Consider the following 25,982-nt stretch of genomic DNA (forward strand, 5'->3'; position numbering starts at 1 on the left):
GACTGCGGGCAGTATGGCGGCCAGCTTGGGTGAGGCTCTTCCCTCCCCGCTTACACACTAAGCCAGAGCCGTTGCCGTGCGCGAGGAGGGAAGGTCTAGTTGCGCACGTGTTTGCCCTCACTGAAAATGGCCGCTGGCGTCCGGCATTCTTCTTAAGCAGCGCGTCTCGATGGTGTGTCCTAGCGGCCGGTTTGGCGCTGCTCTATGGTTCGGGGCGGCGGGGCCCCGGAAGTGGCGGTGCCCGGGCGTCCCATTCAAAGCGCTTCCCCGCGCGTGTGCCGCCGCGGGGCCGGGCAGGTAGTGCCGCCGCGGGGCAGGGGGGCTGGGCTGGGCTGGGGGCGCCGCCAGTCCCGGCGGCCGTGTCCTTAACGGGGCGGCGCTGCCAGGGCGGCGGTGGCCGTTGGCGCGTCCGGCTGGGGCTGGGGCTGGGTCGGCGGGGAGCTTGCCGCGGGGGATCCCCGCGGAGCCCGTGTGCTCGCCGCGCCGCGCTGACAGGAAGCGGCAGCGCAGTCTGCGTGCTGGGTTCTCCGTGGCTTGCGTGGGTTCCCCTGCCCGCGGCGGCCCGGGCGCGGGGCCGGGCGGCGGCGGAGCTGCGGCCCCACGGCTGCTCCTGCCTCCGTCCTCTGTGTCAGGAAGCTTTCAGCGTGCTTTTTTAGATAGCTTTTGGTAGCTCGCCCTCGTCCAGTAGCTTGGAGGGAGCGGATGAACGTTGACTTTCGGCTCTAGGTCCCTTTTATGTCGAAGCCAACAAATCGGGCTGCTAATGCTGTTGGTAAAGCGAAAACGCACCTTCCCCTGTGATCTCAAGCGTGCCCTAGTGAAACCTTCCCGCTCACGTGGTTCTAAAGGCAGCCTTACGGCTTATTATGTGTAACTTCAAGAAGCTGCTGCTGTGCTTTTTTATTCCCTGCGGCACTTCCCTCGCCAGCAAGCGCCTGTCCGTGGCACGCGCGCACCCACGCCCTGGCGCGTGGGCGACGGGGCTAACGGGGCCTCTGCCTGATGGCGCTCCCCGAATGAACAGCAGGGAGGGGAGAGGCTCGCGGTCACGCTCGGGGGCAAACACGCACACAAGTCGAGCGTGTCCCTTCTGAAGAAAGGCCAGGTTTCTGCAGTGACCTTCACGCGTCTGCCCCCTCCTTGACGCTTCCTGGGCGGCAGGAGGCTCTGCCTGCGCGGAGCGCGCCTCCCGCTACTCACTCGGGAATCAAGCCTTCGCCCCCGGAGGGGACGGAGCGCGTCTCTTTCCGTTTTACGTTCTCTCGGATGCACTGCTAAGAGCTACTGAAATCAAAGTCGTGTGTGTGTTTGATTTAAATGGCAGGTTTGGGCTAAATCTGTTCTGTTAAAGAAAAAAACCAAACTTCCCCTGGAGCTTTGTATCCAAGCTAGCCAGGCCGTGCAGAGTTGCGGGAGCGTCATGTAGTATCTAAGAACAGCGAGACGAGTAAAGGACTGAAGGTCGCGTGCTTTTGTTCCGTCAGACTGGGACGTGCTTGGGCCTGCTCGGTTCTAAGCGTTTTTCCTGTCTGTTTAAAGAACTGTTGAACGCTGGCATTCATCTGGAAACCCGCGACGCGGGCAGGCAATACCTGCTTAGTGCCCAGCTCCTGCTCGCTGATCCTGCAGCAAAGGAGCCAGCTACTTAATGATTAAATTACGTCTGTGGCTTGGTAGGGTTTTTGTTTTCTTTTGTGGTTTTTTTTTTTTTTGGCTAAGGGAAGGGGTTATCCACAATCATGGATTTCTCCTGTTTTGTTTTTAAGGCCAGCGTATACCCTGCTAACATTGTGATGCCATATTAACATGTGCTTTCCTTTCCCATCTCGCTTCTACTGATCAGGGTCTTCAATAATAATGTCAAGCATCTCTATCAGTTTACTGAAAGAGAAAAAAGCAGTAAGCAGCCTGCTTTTTCTCTGGTGATAATTAATTTTGGAAAGATCAGCTGGGTCCTCATGCCTATTGCTATGCCTTTAGTACAAATCACTTTTTATGCTTGTGCTGATATCAGGATGAAGGGGTTTTTTTTTTTTTCCACTGGAGTCCACAATCGTGCCAAAATTCAAATAGTTTTATGCTGTAAATACGTGCTAGAAATGCTGCATAAGTTTGTCCTGCTCTTACTGTTTTCAGTTAGTACCCTTTTTTAATCTCTAATCAGATTTTTTTTTAATCAGTTACTTTCTCTCTTGGTTGAAGGACATGGTCTTGTTGGGGCGAGTCAAGTATACTTATTGCTGGAAAATCTTGGTTTTATTCTGGAGCTGGCTTGAAACATGGGAATGCCGTATCTGGCGCCATCTGACACTGGTACCTCACTGTGCTGAGCTGCGGCCGCAGCTCTGAGAAACTCCGTATCTGTATTGAAGAAGGCTTCGTTGTCCTGCTTCGGCTGCCAGGCTGCTCTGTTACGGCTACCATTGCTGTTAGCAGAATAAATGGCGGTGTCAAAAAACTTCCATTACTCTTGCTACTTTCTGTTTTTGAAGAGTTGCTAATTCATGCAGCCCTAACATCATTCCAGGCTCTTGTTTTCCACATTTGCTTCTGAAACCTTTCCAGAGGGTGCTGCTTATGGTGGGAAGGAATTGCCTCTTATCCCCCCCCAATGGGAAGTCTCTTGGCGTGTGTAGATTCCTGTTGTCGTGTTTTGCAGATCTCCACATGACTGGACTGTCTTGTTTGCTTGTATTTAAGTATGCATTTTTCTTTCTGTGAGGAAAAAGACCACATGCCTACTCTGGACAGTTTTTATAATCTAGATTAAAACTTGATAAGAAGTCATGACAACTGCTAGGAAGAGAGAGAGCTGTAGTCAGCAACAACTTTTTTTTTTTTTTTTTGTCCTGTAAGGTTTCATGAGTCTGACTGGGCTGTTGGGAGCTTCTTCCAAAGATGTACATGTTGGTTGAAAACCGCACAAGTTTCCTTCTCCATCTGAAGAGGTCTCCTGGCATCAGATCTTGGTCTCTCTTTGTTGGTAAGACCGTGATTATTCCTCAGTTTATTTCAGTGCCTGCTTTAAGGGAAGTGGTCCCAGAAAAAGTTCCTGAAAGAACCTCTAACAAGAGATGCGTATATCTTTCAGGTGGTTTTCTGTGAGGACAGGGAATCATCATGACTTGGGCTTCTTCCTTAACATAGCCCCTGAACGAGTCTGCAGGCTCCTCCTCGGTGTGGTAGTTTCAGCTGTAGGACTGATAATTTTTCAATCTGACCTGTAGAATCTTGGAAGCTCATAGAGTGATTTTTGTGGGACCCTTGAAAGATGACCAAGAAAAGAAAGTTAAGTATATGCCATATGGCAATATGAATACATGAAAGGGATCCATTCTTGCATCAGAAAACCTCTAGGTTTTCAGAAATTGAAGAATCTTGGAAGCTGCTGCACTGAAGCAATGCTGGAGATAGATCTGTTGCATGGCTGACAAGGAACTCTTAAGGGCACTGTATGTATGTGAAATAGGAAGTCAGACAGGATATTCTGAAAGGGTATGTGGTTTTTAAACTTACTTCACATGCAGAAAAAAGAATTGGAGTGGTATTTATTACAACCACTCGGAGAGAGCTGGTAGGAAAAATATTGCATATCCTGCTTTCCAGCTGTGAGTAGATGACACTGCAGTGGCATTGCAATGTTGTCACTGCTTTCAGTGACATAGGCTTATCAAACGCTCGTTGATGAGAGACAGGTTTTTTACAGCAGCAGAGTCGTTCTGGGGCATGAGGCGCTCTTCCACAACTTCCTCCTGAATGAGAGAAAGCTGTTGGCAGCTTCTGACGCAGCTTCATTGCAGCAATTTCCTTTTGGTTCCACAGAGCACTTCCTGGGAAGAATAATTTTGGTAGTCTTTGTTACCACGCTCAAAGTTGTATTAGGCTTGAGAGGAAGTGTCGTGCAATTGGTTACGCTGAGGGACTGGGAGTCGCTCTAAAACTTGGTTCTTCATTCTGTTACTACCTTCTGTTTCTGACTTCAGCCTTTGTACTCTTCCGTTTCTTTATCGGCAGAGTGGGAGATTGATTATTAGGTGGGAGGCAGGCAGCGCTCTTTCTCTGAAGTCAGTACGATCAGTGTTGCAATCAAATTTCTTCCTTTCCTTTTTGAAAAGCAATGAACTTAACTTGTGAATGTTCATGTACGTTTCAGTAGGGAATTTCGGATGGTTGAGTTGCCGGTGCGTCCTAATTTTTCTCTCCTTTTATTCTAGGAATAGCCTCCATAGGTTTGGCTGCTGCTTATTATAGTGCAGGTAATGGCCTATCATTTTCTGAACAACTCTGGTCCTTGCTCAGCTTCCCTTTCAATTTGCAAGAGTATTTTTAATACTGATGCTCAGTACTCTGTGGCATGTTGCACTTTCAATGCGTTTTATAAATGTGATTAGCTGATCCTTACAGCTCTCCTGGGAGGACATATAATGATTGTCTGCCACCATAATGAAGTGATTACTTTTCCTGTGATGGAGTTGCTCCCTTTCTCTGGAAAATGTTAAATCACTGGCAAAGATTACTCAAAAGAAACACCTTTAAAGAACAGACAGCTGCTACTGCTCCTCCCTCCTAAAAGTTGAGCAGCTTGCACCGAAGGAGAGGTATCCTTCCTTCTCATTCAATGGCATTTGTTCTGCAGGCTGTCTTGCAGTTCTCTTGCTGCATCTTATTGTGCCTCAGATATTAAAGCTTAATACTGTGTAAGGTTGTGCTACCAATATAATCAATATATTCTTATTTTAAGAGCAAAGTCCAGTGAAAGCTACTTGAGACACCAGCTGTATCAACCAACATGTTGGGTGTTTTTTTTTTTTTTTTGGAACATTGCAACAAAGTTGTCTCAAACAACGCTGGGTGCAATTTTGCTTTGCCTTTACTAGAAGCTTGAGCAAGTAAATTGCTTTTTCCAGCCTTTTGTGCCATTGGTTAAGATAGGCTGCCTTATGTAAACATGTCCAGGATGTAAAATAGGAATGTTTGTTTGTCAAGAGGGCCGAATGTTTCCTTTTATAAAGAAATACGTTTGTTCCAGGGAATTGCTTTCCGTTGTCCCTCACCCTTGTCCTCTGCAGCACAAACATCTGGTGGTTGATGGCAGGTTGAGAGACTGTTTTGTGGATGCCTTTTAAGATGTCTTTGCTTTTAGGGAAGAAAAAAGGACGTGTAATGGTGTTTCAACCTTGCTAGTAATACTTATAACTGTGTGTGACTGCAGTCTGAAAAATAAAGAATTTTTTCCTTTTTTTTAAAAGCTGGAAAAGCACAGTAAAATAGCTTGCATTACAATTAAAGACAAACGTTGCATCAGAGAAGCCGTTTTTTCCTTTTGTTGCCTTCAAAGAGAGTGTGTAGCTTCTGGAAAATAACTGCTTGAACACCAAAGAAGGTGGGGGGAAAAAAACCCCAAACAAACTCAACTTTTACATTTGCATTGTTCAGACAGCTTGGCATGGAAACTCTTCTATATGGCTGGGTGTCTCTTCGTGGCAGCGCAGAATCTGGAGCAGTGGGAGGTAAGACGCTGAACTCAGGAAATGACGTTGTGCTAGTTCAGAAACAGCTGTCAGACGTCGATTTCTGCTGCCTGATGCACTCTAATATTGTGCAGTCCAAACAGACAAGTTCTGCTGTTGGTTTTGAGAGACTCTTTGAAATTGGTATATTAGGACTCCAATTAATAAGGGCAGTTCAATTCTTGCACTAAGCATGAAAAAGTAAAACTGAACATAAGTGTTTTGTGTGTGTGTTTTTGTAGTGGTGTCTCTTTAAGGGGAGACTTACCCCAAACTGTTTTGTGGCCGCCTTTCCCCCCTCATCCCCGCCATGTAAAAGGAGAAAGGATAGCATGTTCAGCTGCTACAACGTGCTGCTTGTACTTGCTGCTCCTGCTGATGGCAGAAGAACCATTAGACAGGGCAGCTCCACCTTTCAGGCTACTCAGCCCTTTTCTACTGGGAGAAGAATGATGTTTGTGAAACCGGTTTCTAATCTGGTGGACGTTTATCTGTTGGGAGTTAGACTGAGAACAGTAACCCACTCTATAGGCTTGTCACTTTATTGACCTGAGTTGTTATTAAAGTAAGCAATCCACACCTGAGGCTTCCTGTTTTCACTGACTCTCCTTCAGGGATATTTTAGATCTTGTGTAAGCCTGGCCCATGCAGTACGATACCGGAATTTCGGAGGGGCTGGTGACCGTCACTGCGTTACCAAAGGTGTCAGTAGAACTTGCATTCACTGTATGCTTATGCTGTAGGCCAAAAACATACAAAAGTGAAAGTTACAGGAAAGCTAGTGTTCAGATCTGATTTCAGGCATAGTTTTTATTACATAAAGAATGAAAGAAGCTTTAACTCTGAAATAACATGGAAGATATGGTAAAACCTCTGTTAAAGCCAACAGCAGCAAGACTTTACTTTCAAGGTCCAATATTAAGAGAGGAATGTCTCTAATTGAAATAGCTGATTAACTTTTGTTATCAAGGTTATTTTCACGTATTATTGATGTTTTCTTTTTTCTTTTGAAGCACAGCAGTTGATGGTGTTTTTTAAGGAAGTCTTGCTTTTATTTCTTTCAATTTTACAGGAAGCTATATTTGACAAGAACAAGGGAACAGTCTGCCTAAAAACATTCAATCTTTACAAAAAAATACTGACCTTCTCAAGAGGAGGCAATGAACAAGGTGAGAAAGCAGCATCTGTACTAGCAACCATGTGTGCTAGGCAAACAGAAGAAATGCATACGTGCCCATTTGATAAGCCGCTCTGGAGCGCTGCACTCAAATCAGTTGCATCCATTTTCATGTTTCACTCCCAGGCAGCAGATGGCATCATCTGCCTCTCAGGACGCAAATGCCTTTTCAGTTTAAGGTGCTGAATGCATCATGTTAAGTTTTCCTTTATTTTTTTAATCCAAGATAACCAGACTTACAATCTGTTTGTCTTCCGTAGTAGTCCTTGCCGTTCCTTAGGGATGCTAATATGCATGGTAACATTTCCCTGACTAGCCTGCTTTGCAAGTGGGACTGGTGAAAAACTGAGGCCTTGGATACAGGACTTTTAATCTAGGTTTGGTAGCAGGTGAATTCTTAGGTACGGTGTCTGCTTGCATATGATATTTATCTTGCAGTACTGATGAGAGAGGTTGGGAAAGCAATTTGAGATCTGGGAAGGAGGGAACCGAAACTACAAAGCTAGTGGCCATTCTGTTTTATGCTTCTGTACGTATCTTGTACGTGTGTATATGGCTGAACATAGTGCACTGGGTTTCCTGACCTGTGGTCCACAGCCCGTTTCAAAGAGAGAAGTAGCCTAATCCAGAGCAGGGAATTCTTCACAGCGGGGCCAACTAGAGCAGGTTACTCAGAGCCTTGTCTGGTTGGGTTTTGAATAGCTCCAAGGACAGACTCCACGATCTCTCTGAGCAACCTGTTCCAGTGTTTGATCACCCTCACTGTGAAAAAGCTTTTTTCATATTTAAGCGGAATTTCCTGTATTTCAATTTGTGCCCCCTGCCTCTTGCCTGTCACTGGGTGCCACTGAGAAGAGCCTGACTTGAGCTTTTTTACATCCTTCTATCAGGTATTTATGCACATTCATAACAATCCCAGCTCTCTCAGCCTCCCATAGTGTGTCAGATGCTCCAAACCCTTCATCTTAGGGGCCTTTGCTGGACTCGCTCCATTATGTCTATGTCCCTCTCATCCCGGGGAGCCAAGAACTGGGCACAGAACTCCAGATGTGGTCTCACCAATGCTGAATAGAGGGGAATAAGACCTCCCATGGGCTGCTGGCAGCGCTCTTCCTAATGCAGCCCAAGATGCTGCTGTTCTCTGCTGCAGTGGCGCATTGTTGGCTCATATTCAGCTTGTCCACCAGGACCCTCAGGTCCTTTTCTTCAGAGCTGCTTTTCAACTGGTGAGCCCCAGGCCTGTACTGGTACGTGGGGTCATTCCTCCCCAGGTGTACAACGTTGTACTTCCCTTTGAACTTCATGAGATTCCTGTCTGCCCCCTTCTCCAGGCTGTCAAGGTCCCTCTGAATGAGGGAAGCTGAACCGAAAGCCAGCTCTTGAATGGGTCTTATCCCTCTACACAGCACAGCTGTTTGTCTTGAGTTCTAGATTAGGTGAAGGAGGGAAATAAAGACCTGAACTGTCTTTGCGTGGCCTACCTTTTTGTTGCTGTTGTGGAGAGGTTTGGTCTGATTTTGATGTTGAACAGAGCCCTAGAAAGTACAGTGGTAGATCCTCTGTCTTACTATGTAGGGCTGTTTTTCCATAACCTTTTGCATCAGAAATCAAAAGCAGGGAAACTGGGTCAAGGTTTCCTCATACTGGAGAAGAGGGTGCGTTCCAGATTTTGGAGTCTGCATTGGAGAGGACTGCTTGCCATTAGCCTGTCTCAACTGCAGACAGACCGCTGGATTGTTATAAACCTTGGACATCTACAGCCTTAAGTGGCTAAGTGCCTCTGTGGTGTTGTAGCTTACCTTTTTGCCTTCTGTATTGCCCCCTATTAATCTATCGTATTGGTTCGTTCGTCTTGAAGGTAGTCTTAGCTTTAGCTTTATATTAAGTACTGGACAGATATAAAATTATATCGTGTTCCAGAAAAATACATTGGTAATATGCTTACTTAATGTAAAACTTTAAAAAAAAAAAAAAAAAACACTTTGACTATTCTGGAAATAAAACATTAAATGCTAATGTTCATTTAAAACAGCAAAGTCAGTAGGCCCCTCTTAATGTGCTGTCTTGTTTCTGTTGACCTTCCTGATGGAGAGACAGATGCTGAATGAAGTATATAATGTGACGTGCTTGTGGTCGCTGAGAGACAGAGGCTCCATTGCAAACTGCAGTAGGATCCTCCTCAATGTCAGAGATCTTTGCTCTACTTGATATTCTAAGTCAAACTGACTTTAGAGATGCTTGGAAAACTGACAACATTTGGATTGTCCTTAAAAGTCTAATTGGATTTTAAACACTTCTTTTGGAGCTGGAAGATAAGAGATGCGGAGAGAAGGATGTTTAATATTTCTGAACTCTTCTTCAGAGTATGTTTATATGTTGGAGCTGAGCATATGGCTTCTGGAGAGATGTTACTTGGTATTTGCTCCGTTTCAAGGATAGTTAACGTGGGGATGCTGAGCTCAACAGGTGCTCTGATCTGAACAGTGAAATTTTTCAATATTTGTTCAAACTTAACAGCTGTTTACCTACTTGTACAGATACCTAGTTTAAACTAATTAAAATAGGTGGGAAATGCAAGTAATAAACTATTGCTCCCCAGTTTCTGAGAGGTAGTTTAACTTGTTCATTAGGGCAGACTATACCAGCTGGTACATGCTATGTTCTCTCCTTGGTTGTTTTGACAGAATTGATCAGCAATTGTTTGCCATTGCAAGATTGCCCTTGTTGTATGGGATCAGAGCAATAGTACTGAAGCTACTCGGGAAGGAGAACGTGGACTTTGAGTCGCATAAGCCACCAGCAGCAGTAGTGCTAAGAATTTACTGTAATGCTAATACCGTCTTTCTTCATGTCTGTTTACAGTAGTGGCTCTACTGCATGAGATCAGAGATGTGAACGTGGAAGAGGAGACCGTGCGATATTTTGGGAAGGGTTACCTGGTTGTGCTACGATTTGTCACTGGATTTTCACACCCACTGACTCAGAGTGCAGTGTTGGGCTGCAGAAGGTGCAGTGTGGTCTTTGTTTTTTAATCGTAATATGTCAGGTAGGAAATATCAGTCACATGAGGCAGTCATTGCCACCTATTGGGAGAATCATCTTAGCTCCATTTCTGTACTTACTGATATAACTCCTTGTGTTATTCCGTTTATTTTTTAAACTTCTTGTCATTTGAATCATACACTTGTGAATAACACCATCTTCGTCAGGAGACTGATCATAGAGATGTAAGACTCCGTTAATCCAGCGTTTACTATGTCTAGTTCAGTCACAATGGTTTTTATTTTTGCTATTCATATTACTGATTGAGTTGCATGTTAGAGATACAGCTAGCCTATGCTTGTACTAAAGACAAGCAATCTGAGTTAAAGTGAAAATATGAAATCACGATATGCTGAGAATTTTAGGTGTGCCAACACTGGACACTACATCAGCTACTTGAACAGAATGGAAGATTTCAGAGCATCTGAGCAAAGGTAGATGTTAAACGAGAGAAGTGCTCAGCAGAGCAGAAGTATGTTGAAAACCCAGTAGTAACAGTACCCCCTGCTTTTAAGTAAATCTAGACAGTGGTAAAGTCTCTTTTCAGATCTAGATGCACTGGTGAAAGCCATGACTCCCTTTAGCCAGCACTCACCACCTCTCTCTTGAGAGTTAGCACACCAATCAGGCTGTGAACTAAGTTGTTCCAGCTGAACTTAGCTGTTAGCCAAAGATACTCAAACTGAAGAACTTTAATAGACTATCCAAATGACTGAGGATGACTTCCCCGGACTAGACTGAGGTGTGTTATGTGAGCAGCTCTAAAAGGGAGGATATCCTCCAGAAGAGAAGGTAGTGTGACAAGCTGCAGGGGGGAGGGATTGTTGTCAGTCAAATCTTTGGCCAGCAGAGCTGATCAGAGCTTATTTCTCTGCACTGATGTTCCCAGCAATTGCTGCTCTGGCTGCCTTTCCAAGTTGGAGCTGTCAGAACCATATCTGTTGTAGTTGGCTTCACTGGTTCAGCTGTGCAGTGGCAGAGGGTTGATTCCGTTATGTTTTGCAAGCACTTACTGTAATTATCAGTTAACTGAGTTTGTTTTTTTTTTTAGTACTGAGGATAAAAGCAGTAGGTCACACAAGGAACTTTGCAACAGGGACTGTTAGAAAAGGATCCCGACTTGTTCTGATATGGAAGTAATTGTTTGGCTTGATGCTCCTTTACAAGTAGGGTGCTGTCAATAAATGATGCCATGTGTTGACTGGCCCTTCAAACACATGTATTTTCAAGGAATATAGGGTGCCTGTTCTTGTCTTGTCAGCACCACAACTCCACTAACTCTTGCATTGTTTGTTCCTTTCCACAGTGATGTGGAAGCAGTTGCCAAACTCATCACTAGTTTTCTGGAACTGGACAGAGTAGAGAGCCAACATGATCTCTCTCAGAGCAGCGAAACAGAGGCTAGTGACGCTGATGAACCAGAGGATAAATATTAATAGTCATCATGAGCTGAAGAAAGCAGAGGCCTTCGAACATATGGAAAACATACTGGTTGTTCTTCAGGAGAAAAATCCCTTGTCATCTTTAACTGGGCGTTTCTCTACGTGTGCATTTACAGTGGGAGGAATCTGTCTCGATTCCGCTAACACCTCTTAGTGTTAAACTGCTTCAAATTTCTGCACGCCCCCTCCATTCCAAATATGGCCTTTGTAGAGTCCAAAGCAAATTCTGTTGTTCCTTTGACTTAGTATCTGGATGTGGACAGTGCTGACCTTTGAACTTTGTCAGCTCATCAAGCTCATCTAGGAATAACTGTTTAGTAATGAATTGGTTTGAAGTCATTTATTGCTTTCCCATCAATGAGGTGGAGATACGCATGTAAACTTCCAGTTATTGCAAACATCTACTGCAGGTACAGTATATGAAATGCAGAAGAGCTGAATTTGTAACTCATAACACAATGCTCTTGACTTTTTCTGTCTTTGAAATAATATAAATGACTGAATATATTATTGGTTTTAAGCAGTTTAATATATGCAATAAGGTGATGCAGGATAATGGCACTTTTGTTCTTTACTACTGACTTGCCGCTAGAGACCAGTGGAAATCAAAGTTTGGAAGTGACTGTCTGGAACTTTAAATATCGGGTTGGTCTACTTGTTATGTGGTCTTACTTCTCCTGGACTTGCCAAGGAGCCATAAATAATAAATGAAAAATCAACATGTGGATCATTCAACAGCTTTGACATGTTCTAGTTTAATCCTGTCCTGCTCAACTTCTGGGCATAGGCTACCCCTCAATGGAATAGCCTAATTCTGGACCTCAACATTTACCGTTTTAACTGTCTATTTGGAAAGAGGGGTGGGGGGAAAAAGCAAATCTGCTATTTTAGATAGGGAAAATACTCATGTCAGACAACATGGCAGCCTAGACTTGTTTAGTATTCCCTGCTTTAGGTGATACTGAAGTGCTAAATAAAAACTTAATTTTTGTTAAGATAGCTGGGAGAGTTCTGCTGTCAGACTTGTGCCCAGATTATTACTCCAGATGTGTGTAGTGTCCTTCATTCTGTCCTATGGTTTTACAAATGGTTAAAAACCAGGAATTTTCCAAGATCAATATTCTTTTTTTAAAGAAGTAAAAGCTATCTCTGGTCAAAGTCTTTTGTCTAGAACTAAAACTTCATTGTGCCTATACCAACATGTTATTACTATGAGGGAAAAAGTTGTAAAGAGCTGAAAGATCCTTCAGCATGCTAAAACTGCTTGCATTAAAGTTCACCTAGTATTGTTTATGAATTGTATGGTGTTAAGACCTGAGATAGAAAATATTTATACACAGTTTGATGGAGGAGATCTCCATGGGGTAGAGGGTAACTAGATGATCTGCCTTCAGACTTGCTCAGCAATATGTCTTCTGGCAGCAGTCTCTTCTGAGTTTACAGGCACCTATATTCCTGCTTCAAAGCACTCTACCTCTAAAGAAGTGAAATCTGTGAAAAGATTTCAGTAGAAGACAGATCCCGTAAAATGTTGTCTGTTCCAGTCCTGATTGAAACCAAGCACGTGCTTATCTGACGAAAGAACAGGCTGTGGTAAGATTTCACTTCCAGCCATTTAGACCTAGAATGTAACAGCTGTGAGACAAACATGTTCTTGCTGTTGGTTTGAACAGTTATCTTCATGTTACAGTTTACCATTTTGTGTAGCTTGACAGCAGCACAAAAGTAGGTCTACTCTTCTTAGATAAGAGGCTCGTAACCATGGCAGGCATCAAAGCAGATGTCTGCTGATAGATGTGCTTGTGAAGTCCTCTGAAGTGGCTGGCTAACTACGTGGCTTTTGGTCTCTGCCCTGCATCAGCTGGAAGTGGGAAACTGCCATGTGCTAATATGTGAAAAATTAGATTGTGTAATTAACTAAATTTGATCTCTCTTTCAAAGCACAGCTGTAAAATAAGAATCATTAAACCTGCTTTTTAAAAAAGGGAAAATTCCACTGGATGCAATGCTGTGGAGAAAACTGGAGAAATAACCTGGAGAAAACTGCTTCTGGAGAGAGAATGAGATTGGGAATTCAGAGAATGTTTTTCACCCCTCTGCAGTGTTCTAAGGTATTCTGGTACTGTAAAAAAAAAAAAAAAAAAAAAAAAAGGTGTTTAATGGTATAATGTGAGTACAAGGGATCAACCTGCAGATACTTCCTTCTTTGTAGCAAGGCTATTTGGAGGGAGAACATAGTATGGCTATGCATGCATGGTACTTAGAAATTCTGAACCCACAGATTGGACCATAAATCAATAAAACACAGATAAAACTACCTGCCTGCATTCAGTCTTGGCTATACTGGGCTGCTTTTGCATTTCCATGAGAGCTAACACCACATGGAAGATACAAACCATGTTGTGGTTTTCTCATTAAAAATCAGTTTAATAAAGGCGTTTGTATTGACCTAACCCTACATTGCATCATCCCCTCTGCTTCTGCTGAGTTTTTTTTGGGTGCATCCAACTTGCTATACGTTCTTGATCTGTTAGTAATGTAACATACTGCTGAGGTATCATGAAACACGATCATAAAAAGACTAAAACGGAAATGTAAATAGAATTCAGAAGAAAGGGGAATGACCTATAGTAAGATATAACAGTCTGAAATACGTTCTGTGGAGCAAGTTGGTTGCTGTCCAAGGATAGGATCAGCTCCTCAGAGATGATCAGCTCCTTAGATGGTGCCTCCCACCCTCTCAAGGCATAGCAAAATTTCCTACTGATAAAGGGTAGTCAGTGACGCAGGCTGGGATGCACTGTGTGTACAGGAAGAATGCTTTAAAGTGTCTGCCTTACAGTTAGAACAGCTGGTGTAATCCTCCCTTGTGCGGTTTCCATTTCGCCTTTGGTGAGTCTTTGTTGCCATAAAAAAAAATTAGAATTAGTTCAAAAGAGAACCTGAGTTCTAGAGAATGAGCTAGTATGGAGGGGACTGAGTAAATTCCTGACGTGCTCTGGATTCTGCCTGCAGGCCGTATGCTGGACGCTCCCGGCTTCATATGTACAACTGGGACCTCAGTATATAGTGATGCTTACCTACAGTGTAGGTAAAGAACTTCGTGTAACCTGACACTTGGATGTCACACATGCATGTGTATTCTGGTATGATGTTGCTTCTCCTGGTCCAGGTTTTGAACTTCTTGTCTTCAAAAACTGGCTTTGTCTTTGGCAGTTGGAAGATATTATCCAGATTTTCTTGTCTTACAGTAACCATGTGCATGGAAAATTAACTTGCGGCTTGCAGTTAACGTTTGGCTATGGCAATGTTGGCAGACTCATCAGTGATCTGATGCAGAATGAAGGAACTGTGTTTAGAATAGCAGACAGGTTCTGTTCTTAATTCTTTCCATTCATCCTCTTTCAGCTCCTCCTTTCTTGTCACTTTTCACTGTTTTGCTGAAAATGTTTTTGAGCAGTGATGTTTTTCCCCCACTTCTGTTGCGCCTAGCATATTAAAAAGCCCAGTAAATGTAGCCTTTTGGGTGCCTGATGTAAAGTGGCTTGTACTAAAAGGAGTGATGAATGAAAGAGTAGTTTTGGCTAGGAAACTAGATGCTTCTAGAAAAGTATTACTGGACTTATTTGCTTGGCTTTTTACATCTCAGGCTGTCTAGTAACCTGAGTCTGGACAGCTGTAGTTTATATATGACTTATTTATAAATATGATTTGAAAACCTTTATTAAAAGACCTTTAATTAGCTCTATCCCTGCTTCGCCATACATTTTTCCATTATGTCCTTTCCAACTGTATCATGAGTACCATTTGGCAGATGTTTCAGCTGAAACTTCTACGTACACTTGAAATTACTTTCGTGTATGCAGTTGGATGCTAGACTTGATTATTGTACAAAGTGAGAAAGTTACATAATCTAAGCCATAATCCAAGGTTCTGTTATTTCCCCAAATGAGATGTTTCAGTAACTAGTATCAATTGTGTACATGTCAAGGTAAATCAAAGTATTTATACCATATAGCTGAGATCTGACTTCTCTGCTGTATTTATGAAGTTATGTAGATGTCAAAAACCAAGCTGGCTTACATACTAAATGAGTGCTAGTTCTGACACTGTAGTAGATTGCTCAGAGGCAAAAATACTTCTAGAAAATGTTTGTTTAGAAATTGCTTTTCTATTTCAATACTGCAAGTAGAATTTTAGCAAGGCCTTGTACATTATTTTTTTTAAAGATGACTATGAATAAAATCAACTTTAACTTGTTCTGTGTCAGTGTAGTCTTTTATTGTTCGTCCTTATTAAAATGTATAAAAATATTCATGTTTGTCTAAACGACCGCTTGATACAGACCTATTGAAAGAGTTATTGGGGATGAGGACAGAAGGAAGGAAACCCAAATACCTAACCTGTTACTAACCCTGCTTTCACTCTTTTACAGCAGCCCAGAAGCCTAATTAGTCTTGTTTTCACAGAAGCTAATAAGTGACTCTTCACTAGTAAATATACTTAAATATTGTTTCCACTTTAAACCAAACTGACAAGTCACATGCAAAACAAGGGCAAGTTTCAAAATGATACTGTCCTTTGAATAGCAAAGGATTTATTATGGTAAAATAAACTAAGATCTTGTTTAGTTCAAGGTATGTGAACTATTTAGTCACAAGGTATGCAGCTTTAAATGTACATGGCAGTCTCTTTTTTTTTTTTTTTGGATTAAAAATCTACATATGGAGTTAACTCTTGTAGCTCTTTCTCTTATAACAACAGTTAAAGACTTGTCTTATGCTGTACTTCTTGCACTTTCAGTAGCTAGATCTATACTAATGTTAAAATAGATTGTTTCATGAAAATGTCCGTATGTGTCCTTCCTAAATAGAAGACTTTCAAGAAAGCAATAGACAAAGCAGACAAGATTTAAAAAAAAAAAAAAAAAAAAAAGTTAAAGGAGTATACTTAAGACTATCTGATTTTTGGTTTTTCCCTCGCAGTGATTGTCTGAATGGTATTGCTATAGATTACTAAATGTTCAACATAAAAGCAGAATGAAACTTAGCGTTTTTCCTGGAAATTTGGTAACTTTAGAATCGCTCCAAAGATGGAAGAAGCTGCAGTCGTGGTCAGATTTTGCATAGCTAAGTAAGTACATGCCTTAAGTGATGTGGATGGTGCTTTTCTGTGGGAATAAAACTATGGTTAGCTTAGATGACTTTTAGTAAAAACGTCAAGAAGCCGAATGTGTTAAGGCAGTTTTTCCTCAGTCATCTTAACTATTGGTTAAGACAAGCTCCTTTTCTGAAGCTCTATCATGTTCTGTACTGGGATGGTACTGGTCCTCTTTCACGTACCTCCTGTAATTTAGTGAGCACCTATGCAGCAATTCTGGCTTTTTGAAGAAGTCTAAGCAAGGATGTTAATCTCCTGATCTGAATCTGATCAAAGCTGCATTTAGAACTGATGGCTTTATATATTTCAAAAATTCTAAAAGTCTGCTCTAGAACAAATCTTTCGTTATGTGCTGTTGAGCAACTTGTGATGCTATGGTAGGACACATCTCTGAACGTAGCTGATAGAGATACGAATCGCAATATAGAACGTGATAAAGCCTAAAGCACATATAAAGTATTCTAAGTCTTTTTAACTTTTACAGAAGTTGCAAGGGGAGGATGTGCTGGCTACTGACTAGAACTTGTGGAATTTCTCCAGGTGGTTGTTACATAAGAAAAGGCATATTACTGCAAATACAGAATCTGGAAAAATCTTTTTTTTTTTCTTTTTTCCTCCCCCTCCCCTCCTGCCTTGCCATACAGCTGAGCCCTGCCTCACTCCTGCTTGCTGTTACATAGGGGACCAAATCTGGTTATTTACAGAGCAGGTGATTTAAGACTCAGGAGAGTGCCCCTCAGGGGGAGGGAAATAAAATAAATAGTTGAAGCCTCCTACACTAATAATTCTTTTATGCCTTCAGGTCACTTTTGTTTAATGACAGTTGTTGCTTTCAACTCTTAAGATGACAAACGGATTATCTGCAGATTTCCACGAGCCAAGTTCCCCATGGAGTAAGACAGACTGCAATTAGAACTCCTAAATTTGAGCTTTTATTGCTTCATCTAAATCATCCACCACTTGCTGCAGCTTTTGCAGGCTGGGGTGGACGTTCTCCTCCATCCACTCATCTACAGTACACTTGTGGAAAACTTGTTCCATGGCTGCTTGGAGATCTTGCACCACAGCATTCCACTTGGATAGAAGACTAAGCAAAAATCAGAAGGAAGAAATGAGCACAAGGTGCCACAGCATACAAGGCACCAAGCACGTTGGCCAGTAACTGCATTTGCAGGTAAGCTCTAGGTCAAGGAAGGACTAGCTGCTGGGCTTCTGGAAGGGAGGACAATCCTTTAAAACTACTTTGCAAGGAAAGAAGCGTCTATTACAGGAGTTCAAAGGACGCTGCCCTCTGCCGATGGCAGAAGGTTGATGCTTTTGATTGCTGTCTGTGTTTCTGGGTACCATTGATCTGGGCACTTTTCTTATGTAATGACTTTTAAAGCGCAGAAACATGAGTTCAAAAGACAAATATATTTAAGTCTAACTCAAACCCACTGTGGGTCTAGCTAGGAATTTTAAATTAAATCCAGATTTATCAGCAGGAGTCTAAGCAGCAAAAACATTAGCCACTTAGCATGAATCAGCACTATCTCTAGGACAAATTTTGAAGAGCGCGTGCAGTGACTGGGAGCAGGGGAAAGGGATCTGTGTTTGTGGTGTGTTTTTTTTTTTTTTTTTTTTTTTTTTTTTTAAAATAAGCCCTGCCTGGAATCTGGCCCATGGTGTGCTTCTATGCTGAGGCTAATGACTTTCTGTAACATGTTGTATTTGTATAGGAGTAACTACATATACAAGGGAAAGCTTTCCAGAGACCAATTTTGTACTTGTATTCTATGAACTTGTTCAGTGGAGTTCAGACAAAGATTGAATGTGTTCTTTTAAACTGTGTAACTTCATAATGATTTTTCCAGTAATTCTGCTGAAACATTAACTGTAGAAAGAGTCGAGAACTCAAAGCTATATGCATTTGAATACTTAAATTATGACAAACTTTATTTCCCCTATAATGCAAAATAAGTGGCGTTACCTTATTGCTTCTGGCTGAAAGTGATGCATTATTATAGGATGAACAATCTTCCTCTTCCTGTGGTAGGGGCTGAACCAGCCCATGACATACCTGGAAAATGGATGACAGTATGAATATTTTTGGAACAGCAGTAATACAAGTGTTTGTAGGCTGACAGGGAGGTGATAGAGCTTTTTAGCTGGACTTCTTACACAGATGCAGATAACTCCTAAGGAGTAAGTAAATTTGTATTTTTGCCCCCAGTAGCAGTAAGGCTTAATTCACTAAGGAACTCAATTGAAATAAGACAGCACATACTGTTTAGGAATTCTGCTTAAATACTTTGCTGAATTTGCATCTAAATACTAAGTTCTGCTGAGGTGTCAGAATATAGGGATGCTTGATGGTTAAGTGACTAACCACCTCGTTGGAGTTACTTGAATGCATATCCTCATTTCCTGAATATATAGCCCCCATGTTCTGGTAAACAGCAAGAGAATCCATATAAACCTTATTACCTGTTCCTTTCGAGAAGTTCATCCACTGATGATTTGAGGTAGAAACTAACTTGCGTCACAAGTGTGAGGATGTTGCTCCCAGGAAAGGTCCCCAAACTTGTGCTGTCCAAACGAAATCCATTAGTTTCTGAACTTACCATGTAATAAAAAGCATCTGAATACAGCAGCTGAAACTTTACCTCATGAAAGTATCAGTTTCCAGATTAGACATTCCCAGGAGCTTTTCCACGTTTTCTTTCACCTTTTCAGAATAGCCACCTGGGCAGAAGACAGTGGAAATATGTAAAAGGAGCCCAATTAACCAAAATGCTCATGAGGAGTATTTTTCTGGAGTACTTAGTATCGGCCTAATTCTTCTCCCTTGATGAAGACTTTTTTTACAAAGTAAAAAAGGAAACAGACCAAGGAAAGAACCTGTGAGATGGCGGGGGGAAGGACGTATGGGGATAGCACATTAAATCTTATTCACAGATTACTTGTGCTAGCTAAAGCACTTTCTAGTTATGAGCTTTTCATTCTGGGTACTTAATATTTGTGCCTTGTTTAGAAAAGTGTCTTTTATTTTGAAAAGAAGAAATGCGGGGGGGGGGGAAAAAAAGTATTAGCAACTGCCTGCAAAGAAACAAGAAACTACAGGAAGTATTTTTTCCAGACAGTGTACTTGCATGCTGTATGAGTTTTAAGAAAACAGGTTAAAAATGACAACTTTTTCATGTAAACAAGATCTAAATGGAATTCGTCTCACTTACAGATCAATGTGTCAAGTCAGCTTCAAAAGCATAAGCAGGAGGAAGTGTGCTTATGCTTCTGCAGGTTAAGACATTATAACAACATATATATAAAATATGGCTATTTCTAAATACACAGGCTATGATGCTTTCCCCCTCCCATATTGCAAATGTTGCAATTGCCATCATCTGAGTCATGCCAGATGTACAATTTATTGTTCATAATTCAGGCCATGATCAGATAGTTAAACAACTTCAAAATGTAATAACCTGTGCTAACCTTGGGGCTAGGCCACTTCACTCTTTTGGGCTAGGCATTAGCTCAGAGAGAATAAAATTGTCATTATGTACCATTCTTTAGTGCCTGCAGGCATATAGCCAATGATGGAATCCCCACAGGGAGAAGCTCACACAAAACAGAGAAGTGATCATACCTAAATAAGAGAACATTAATTAGACATCTTGCTGTTAAAACATAAGGGGAAGTATTAATATTTCAATCACTAAAAATCAGAGAGCTTTAGAAATACCAGTTTCTCTCTCAGAGAAGGTACCTTTCTCCTTCTGAAAGGCTCAATGTTCCTGTTTTACTAATAAGAACAAATACCAAACAAATGACTTGAGCCAAATTAGCGTCAGAAATTGGAATCCAGTTCTCTGGCCTTCTCTTAGACCACTCGACTGCTGCATAAAAATCTTTTACTCTTTTCTTACATGGATAGACTTTTACCTCCCATGCAACTTCATTCTATTTGAATCTACATCAGACATTCAGATATATGCCAGGTATTGCATTAACTATGCCTTTCATTTTCTTGGGCAATACTTACGTACTGGAAGGAGCTACTCGGAAATACTGCTGGATATTCATTTAAACAGGGCTCAACAGGGCTGCAAAAGTTTGTGTAGTCCGAGCTGCATTTAAATTCTCTGGCCCTGTACAGCTAGCATACAATCACTTGAAAGATCTTCTGCACTTGAGCTGAAACTGTTTTGTTCTAGTATTTCATGCACTGTTTTTACTTGTTCCTCTGAATGTTAAAGAGTTGGGGTATTACATAAAGAACATAATTTGTGTGGGTTAAAACAGTTGTACTGGTGTCTAAAAGCAGTCCAGGGTGGCACAAAGTGCAGTCAAGCCTTCAAATCCAATTCACTAGTGTTGGTGCCTGTTGATTAACGCTGTAGTAGGGGTTGAATGGAACTCAGGAATCTACCCTTTCTACTCAGTCAGCTGAGTGAGGTCCCGCAGTAGCCACCAGGAAAGGTTGTGCAGGGTTGCAAAGTTCCCAGGAGAATCCCCGGCTTCCTCGCCTCTCTTTTGGAGTTTGGGAGTGGAAGTTTGCTTTCATGTAATTCTTGGAAACACTTACAAAGATGCTCCTTACCTTTGCCAGCCAGTCAGCGCGATACCTTGAAGCACATCAGCAGGGCTATTACTCGCCACTTTCAGCCACTGAAGATGGTTTTTTAAGTGATGTCCTATAAGAGTTAGAGACTGATTCACTCCTGTAGCTCCTTTGAAAGCACTAGCAAACCACACCTTGGAGAAGCCACATCTACGATACTTCTCTATGAGAAGCACTGAAAGAAGACACAAAAGAGCACTTACAGCACGAGTCTTTCTCCATTTTCAGCCTGGACTGTAATGCTCCAATTAAAGGAATTCTGAGCTCGGAACTTTTCTGCTGGAGAGGGAGCCATGAGGCTTGCTGGCATGGGAGCAGCTGGGTTGTTTTTACTGATATAAGATATGTGTATTATGTGTCATAAGCTTTAAGAGAGGCAGGTGACTCTCCTTCGCTTCTCTATAAAAATTAGACCTGGGTTCTTAAAGTATTTCATAGGGGGCTGTATCTGCTGCCTTAAAGGGGCAGTTTTATTGCCCTGCTGTTTTTGTGTGACCTGGTACTATACTCCGTTTCCTCTGAGTTGCTAAATCGTTGCAACGCCATGAAAAGCGGGTATGTAGTGAGTACGCGCAACATCTGACAACTGGTTCGTGTTTCAACAGATGAGTATTTGCACGTGTTAGATGGCTGATCCATTCTCTCATGAGAAAGTTTAGGAGTTTTTCTTTTGAATTCTGTAGATGTACGAAGCCTTGAAGCTTCCTTTGTAGAACTGATCAGTACTGATTTTAATGTGAGAAGAGTTAACGCAAAAAATAGTCCTTTGAAAACCCCCTCACTTTCCCATCAGTGATTCTGCAGCCCTCTTGAAAAGAAACAAGCAGCAGACATTGAAAGTCCTTCATAGAAAAAACGTGACAAGAAAACCGTGAAATCAAACAAGGTGTCTAGCTATGGTATGTTTTAATCATACTAATTTGTCATGGCTGTTTTGTTCTATAGGCAACGCAGCTTTGCTTTTTCCAAGCAGCTCAGCAGAGAAGTACAAACCTTTGCCTTCGACGTCCAGGTCTGCTGCGTAGTCCCATATCATTGGCTCCACAAGCTGGGGGACCCCAGACTCTGAAAGGAACAGAGTTCTTTTAACTGTCCATTTTGCATTGCTCACAGGTGAGAACTAAGTAAACATCAGTGGTACGGTAACACATAAATAAAACTACCTATGTCTTGTCACTAGAACTCTTCCTCTACAGTTGAAGTGTCCGCATGCACTTTCAGCCTGGCCAGGACTTTGCACGTTAGGGTTCAGTTCACGTGCTGGGGCTACTAAATCCTTTGACGCCTTGAAACCGCTAACATGGGGATCAGCAGGGACAATGCATCAGAGATCCCCTTCATCCCAAGCCCATCCCATTCTCAGTCCTTTGAATTCATCTGTACGCCAAAGGGTCTAGAGCTGTGAACTGCACGCATAAGATTTCATCTAAATTCAAAGGCAATAGTAATCACCCTTTAAGGCAGAGCTTTTCTGTGCAGAACGTAGCATTTCAAGATGCCTTGAAAGTATAAATGAAGATAGAGGTTTAGCTTCAAGTTCCCTTGTAACCAACTCCCTTGACTATATTTAAACATGACAAACTCTGACCCTTGGGGAAACTGCAGTAAATTGAGTATTTTAACTGAATCACACTTTAATTTGTTCAGTCTGTTATTGGCTGTGGCAACACAGTGCACCGAGCTGTGTTTCTCTTGTGGGAACTGCATGGGTCCTATCTACGTTTTTTTGACAATTTCCCACTCTCACAGCCGTATGGGTAGATCAGTTGCTACTGGAGGAGCCATGTCACTACTGGAGGAGTATCATGAAGATACTGCCTAAATCTGTTGAGAGCAGACCTGCAAGGTGGCTCTGAAAATGCTGAAACCCTGTCTTTATCAGGACTTTATTAGCACTACTCAAATTTTAGCAGCACTTGCATATTTTTCAACAGACAAGGCTCACGAGGATCAAGGTCATGGAGCTATCCCACAATTCAGTGTTGGAGATCCTCGTGATGTGTACTGTGATCAACTGCACTGTCAAAGATGCGAGGTCACAGCTTCTCCTCGTGAATCTGCACCACTGGAACACAGCTGCTGCTGCTGCTGTACAGAGCAACCACATCAGAAAGTGGTGAGAAGCATAGAAGCTTAGGCTGAGACCACAAACGCTAAGTGTTTTTTTTTATTGGGTAGAGGAAGTAGAATTTACGGCAAAATTCCCCCACGATGACTTTATATTACATTTGTCACCAGCTGGAAAACAAAAGCGCATGCATTATGCGACTTGCCCATGGTGACAAAGGAAGCCTGTGACAAAGTCAAGGATGAAATGTGTCTCCACTTTCTAGTCTAATGGACCATATCTCAGCTATCCTTAGATTTGTTTTTTCATTACTTTCAGCTGCTAGCAAATCTGTTTCAAATGCCTGAGTAAACCTTATTTCTGGTATGCTACAAAAAATGACTCACCCTGTCACTGATCACACACCTGCCAATGCTTCCTCACTTATTCCTCTCAGCATATCATCCCACACGATAGGCGTGACAGTAGGATAAGATGAGGCCATACAACTTGCAACCGCTTTTATGTGGGACAAGCACAGCCTCTCTGGCGTGTTCTCTTGTTGCTGCAGCCACTGTTTTGACTCCTCTCCTTCACCAAGGTAGTAGACCTGAAATACCAAGCAAATAATCTGACTTCTTGTACAGGAATAAGGGGGATCGTTTGACACAGTATCGTGAAATCATACAACATCCACGAACTATTGCACAGAAGTGACATGCTTTGTGGCAGTATCTCAAAGCATCTCTTGGTGTTGATGACACTGCAAGCATCTGTCAGCTTGTGGGAGACTGGCCCTGACTAAAAGGGAACTTTCCTACAGGAACTAAAATATCTAAAGAAAAATTAAGGCACGCTGGATTTGTCTTTGGAAAGTTTGTCCCTGAGAGAGTAGCTCTCAGTGGTTTTACTTGGTTCAAGAATTCTAGCAACCCAAGAGGTCCTGGATTACATAAAATGAGGTTCCTGTCTTGTGAAAGCAAATGTGTACAGAAACCTAGAAGTGACTTAGGAGCATGACCAAGAGCACTTGGTCTTATGCAGAAAGAGGATTTTGGCCTGTTCATATGGGTATATGTTTAAACTCTTTGTTGTTTTAGAGTAGGTTTTTATCTAAAATCTGTTTATTCTACTTTGGTAATATCTTCCTTTATAAAAGCTGGCAGGTCTTTATCTAACAGTGCCACTATAATTATCACACAGCAGGACTCAAAGTGCTGAACTAATGCCAATACCGCCAACGTGAGCATAAGGAATTTCAGGGCTCTGTATGTCATAGTGATGGGCTTTTGGAAATCCAGAGAAAGGAGAAAACTCGAGGCTCCCCTTCTCAAGGGGACAGACTACTAAAGGAACAGAAAATACTTCCCATCACAAAGAGCTCACTTTCAGTGAGATAAAATTTGTCGAGAACATTCAGTCAACGTCCTACATGAAAACTCACATGATTCTTCAAAAACGTTTCCAATTGATATCTCACTTTAAATTCTCATTTGACATAAAACCAAATGCTGAGTTTGCTTTAAGAAACTGCATTTAATACTTTGGGTGTATATCGGTCAGATGAATAGAAATGATATCCCATAATGCTGGAATCATTAAGTGTTGAAAAGACTTTTCTCCGTTGGCTTCTTTGAAGTTGATGTTTTCTGTCTCCAAAGTTCTGCCCAAACGTGTCCTGAGCACCGCTGAAACACAGGAGCCCCAAAGCCTCATCCCTCACCAAAAAATTCCTGGCTCAAGAGAAGTCTCACCTCATCGCATCCTATATGAAACCATTTTAAGTCTTCATGCAGCGCCATGACGTGGTCAATCATGGCTTTGACCAGTGCCCGGGACTCCTCCTTGTGCGGGTTGAGGGCGTTGGGAAACGTCTTCACCTCCCGCAGATGAGAGAACTCTTTGTGCTTCAGCACGAACTGCAAAGGGAAAGGAGAGCTGGGGGGGCAACCCCACCACGAAGGGGGCGGCAGTACCCTCTTGCGTCCCCAGAGCTCTGCTACGCAGTGAAAACCTGGGAAGGGCTCGGGCTGTGTCCGTGAGGCCTCTCCCCAGAGCAGGTCAGGATGCGCTCTGCTCCCCCCACCCCGCGCTGCTCCGGGGCCACCGAAACAGAACGGGCAATCGGGTATCGCCTCGCTGCCGGCTTGGCCAAGGGGAGCCTCAGGCTTTAGGACGAGGGTTTCCCGCCAGCTCGGCCGCGGAGGAAGAAGCGGCTCGGGCACAGCGCTGAGGCGGGCTCGCCGCCCGCTCCCGCGCCAAGCGCCGTCCCGGCGGCGGAGCTCCGGCCACCCGGCCGCGGCGCCGAGGGCCCGGCCCGCCCGTTTCCTGCGCTCACCTCCATGTGCCCGAAGGTCTGCACCAGCGGCACCACGTCCAGCCCCTGCGCCTTCGCCAGCCCTAAAATCGCCCGGATTTCCTCGGCGCTGCGGGGAGAGAGAGAGAGAGAGAGAGAGACGGGGGAGCGCGGCGGCGGCGGCGCTGGCGGCCGTTAACGGCCGCGCTGGCGGCGGAGGGCGGCGCGGGCCGCGCTACCTGTACGCGTGCTGCGCCCGCAGCGGCTCCAGCGCCCCCGCGTAGGGAAACGTGTCCTCGTACTCGAGCAGCAGCCCGGTGGCGCCCAGGGCGCGGAGCAGCGGCAGCACCTGAGGGCCGGGCAGGGCAGGGCAGGGCAGGGCGGCGGGCCGGGCTGCCCCCGCCGCCCCCGCTCCGCCCCCCCCCTTACCTCCGCCACGTAGGAGACGCGGGGCGGCGCGCCCTTGAGGTCCAGGTGCACCAGCCGCCGCCTCAGCCCGCTCGCCTCCATGCCCGCCGAGCGCCGCCCGCATGGATTGCTCTGGTCTGGAGAGCGGCTTCTGCCGCCGCTCCGTGTTGGGGGGCGGGGGCCTCCCCGTCCCGCCTCTGCAACGGATTGCTCCTGCCCGCCCGCCCGCTCGCTCCTCTGAGGCCTCGCTGCTCGGCGGCCGATTGCTCTGCCCTGCTTCCCGTCGCAGGCTGCGCG

At 43.5% G+C, this 25,982-nt stretch overlaps 2 protein-coding genes across 7 annotated transcripts; one reads left to right on the forward strand and one right to left on the reverse strand.

Moving 5' to 3' along the window:
* On the forward strand, positions 1–15,430 carry CYBC1 (cytochrome b-245 chaperone 1). 2 transcript variants are annotated; one of them, XM_009674027.2, is made up of 7 exons: positions 1–172; positions 2,857–2,983; positions 4,215–4,256; positions 5,437–5,510; positions 6,583–6,679; positions 9,550–9,694; positions 11,036–15,430. In XM_009674027.2, exons 2-7 carry the CDS (start codon positions 2,899–2,901, stop codon positions 11,163–11,165), a joined length of 573 nt encoding a protein of 190 aa, XP_009672322.1. In that variant the 5' UTR covers positions 1–172; positions 2,857–2,898; the 3' UTR covers positions 11,166–15,430. The 2 variants fall into 2 exon arrangements, with proteins under 2 accessions (XP_009672322.1, XP_009672311.1); XM_009674016.2 differs by having other exon boundaries at positions 122–297.
* HEXD (hexosaminidase D) lies at positions 5,548–25,950 on the reverse strand. Of its 5 annotated transcripts, none has more exons than XM_068914028.1 (12): positions 25,707–25,939; positions 25,517–25,626; positions 25,320–25,407; positions 24,736–24,900; positions 23,408–23,591; positions 21,928–21,999; positions 20,914–21,007; positions 19,877–19,959; positions 18,977–19,055; positions 18,798–18,899; positions 18,301–18,390; positions 5,548–6,247 (listed from the first exon to the last, which is right to left on the reverse strand). In XM_068914028.1, the coding sequence occupies exons 1-12, from the start codon at positions 25,785–25,787 to the stop codon at positions 6,232–6,234; spliced, it is 1,164 nt and encodes a 387-aa protein (XP_068770129.1). In that variant the 5' UTR covers positions 25,788–25,939; the 3' UTR covers positions 5,548–6,231. The 5 variants fall into 5 exon arrangements, with proteins under 5 accessions (XP_068770129.1, XP_068770128.1, XP_068770126.1 ...); XM_068914027.1 differs by having other exon boundaries at positions 5,553–6,247; positions 20,914–21,109; positions 25,707–25,937; XM_068914025.1 differs by lacking the exon at positions 5,548–6,247 and adding an exon at positions 17,248–17,418 and having other exon boundaries at positions 20,914–21,109; positions 25,707–25,950.
* Between the last annotated feature and the right edge of the window lie 32 nt (positions 25,951–25,982).

The sequence above is a fragment of the Struthio camelus genome, chromosome 19, assembly GCF_040807025.1.
Source record: "Struthio camelus isolate bStrCam1 chromosome 19, bStrCam1.hap1, whole genome shotgun sequence".
In the NCBI taxonomy this organism is placed as follows: domain Eukaryota; kingdom Metazoa; phylum Chordata; class Aves; order Struthioniformes; family Struthionidae; genus Struthio; species Struthio camelus.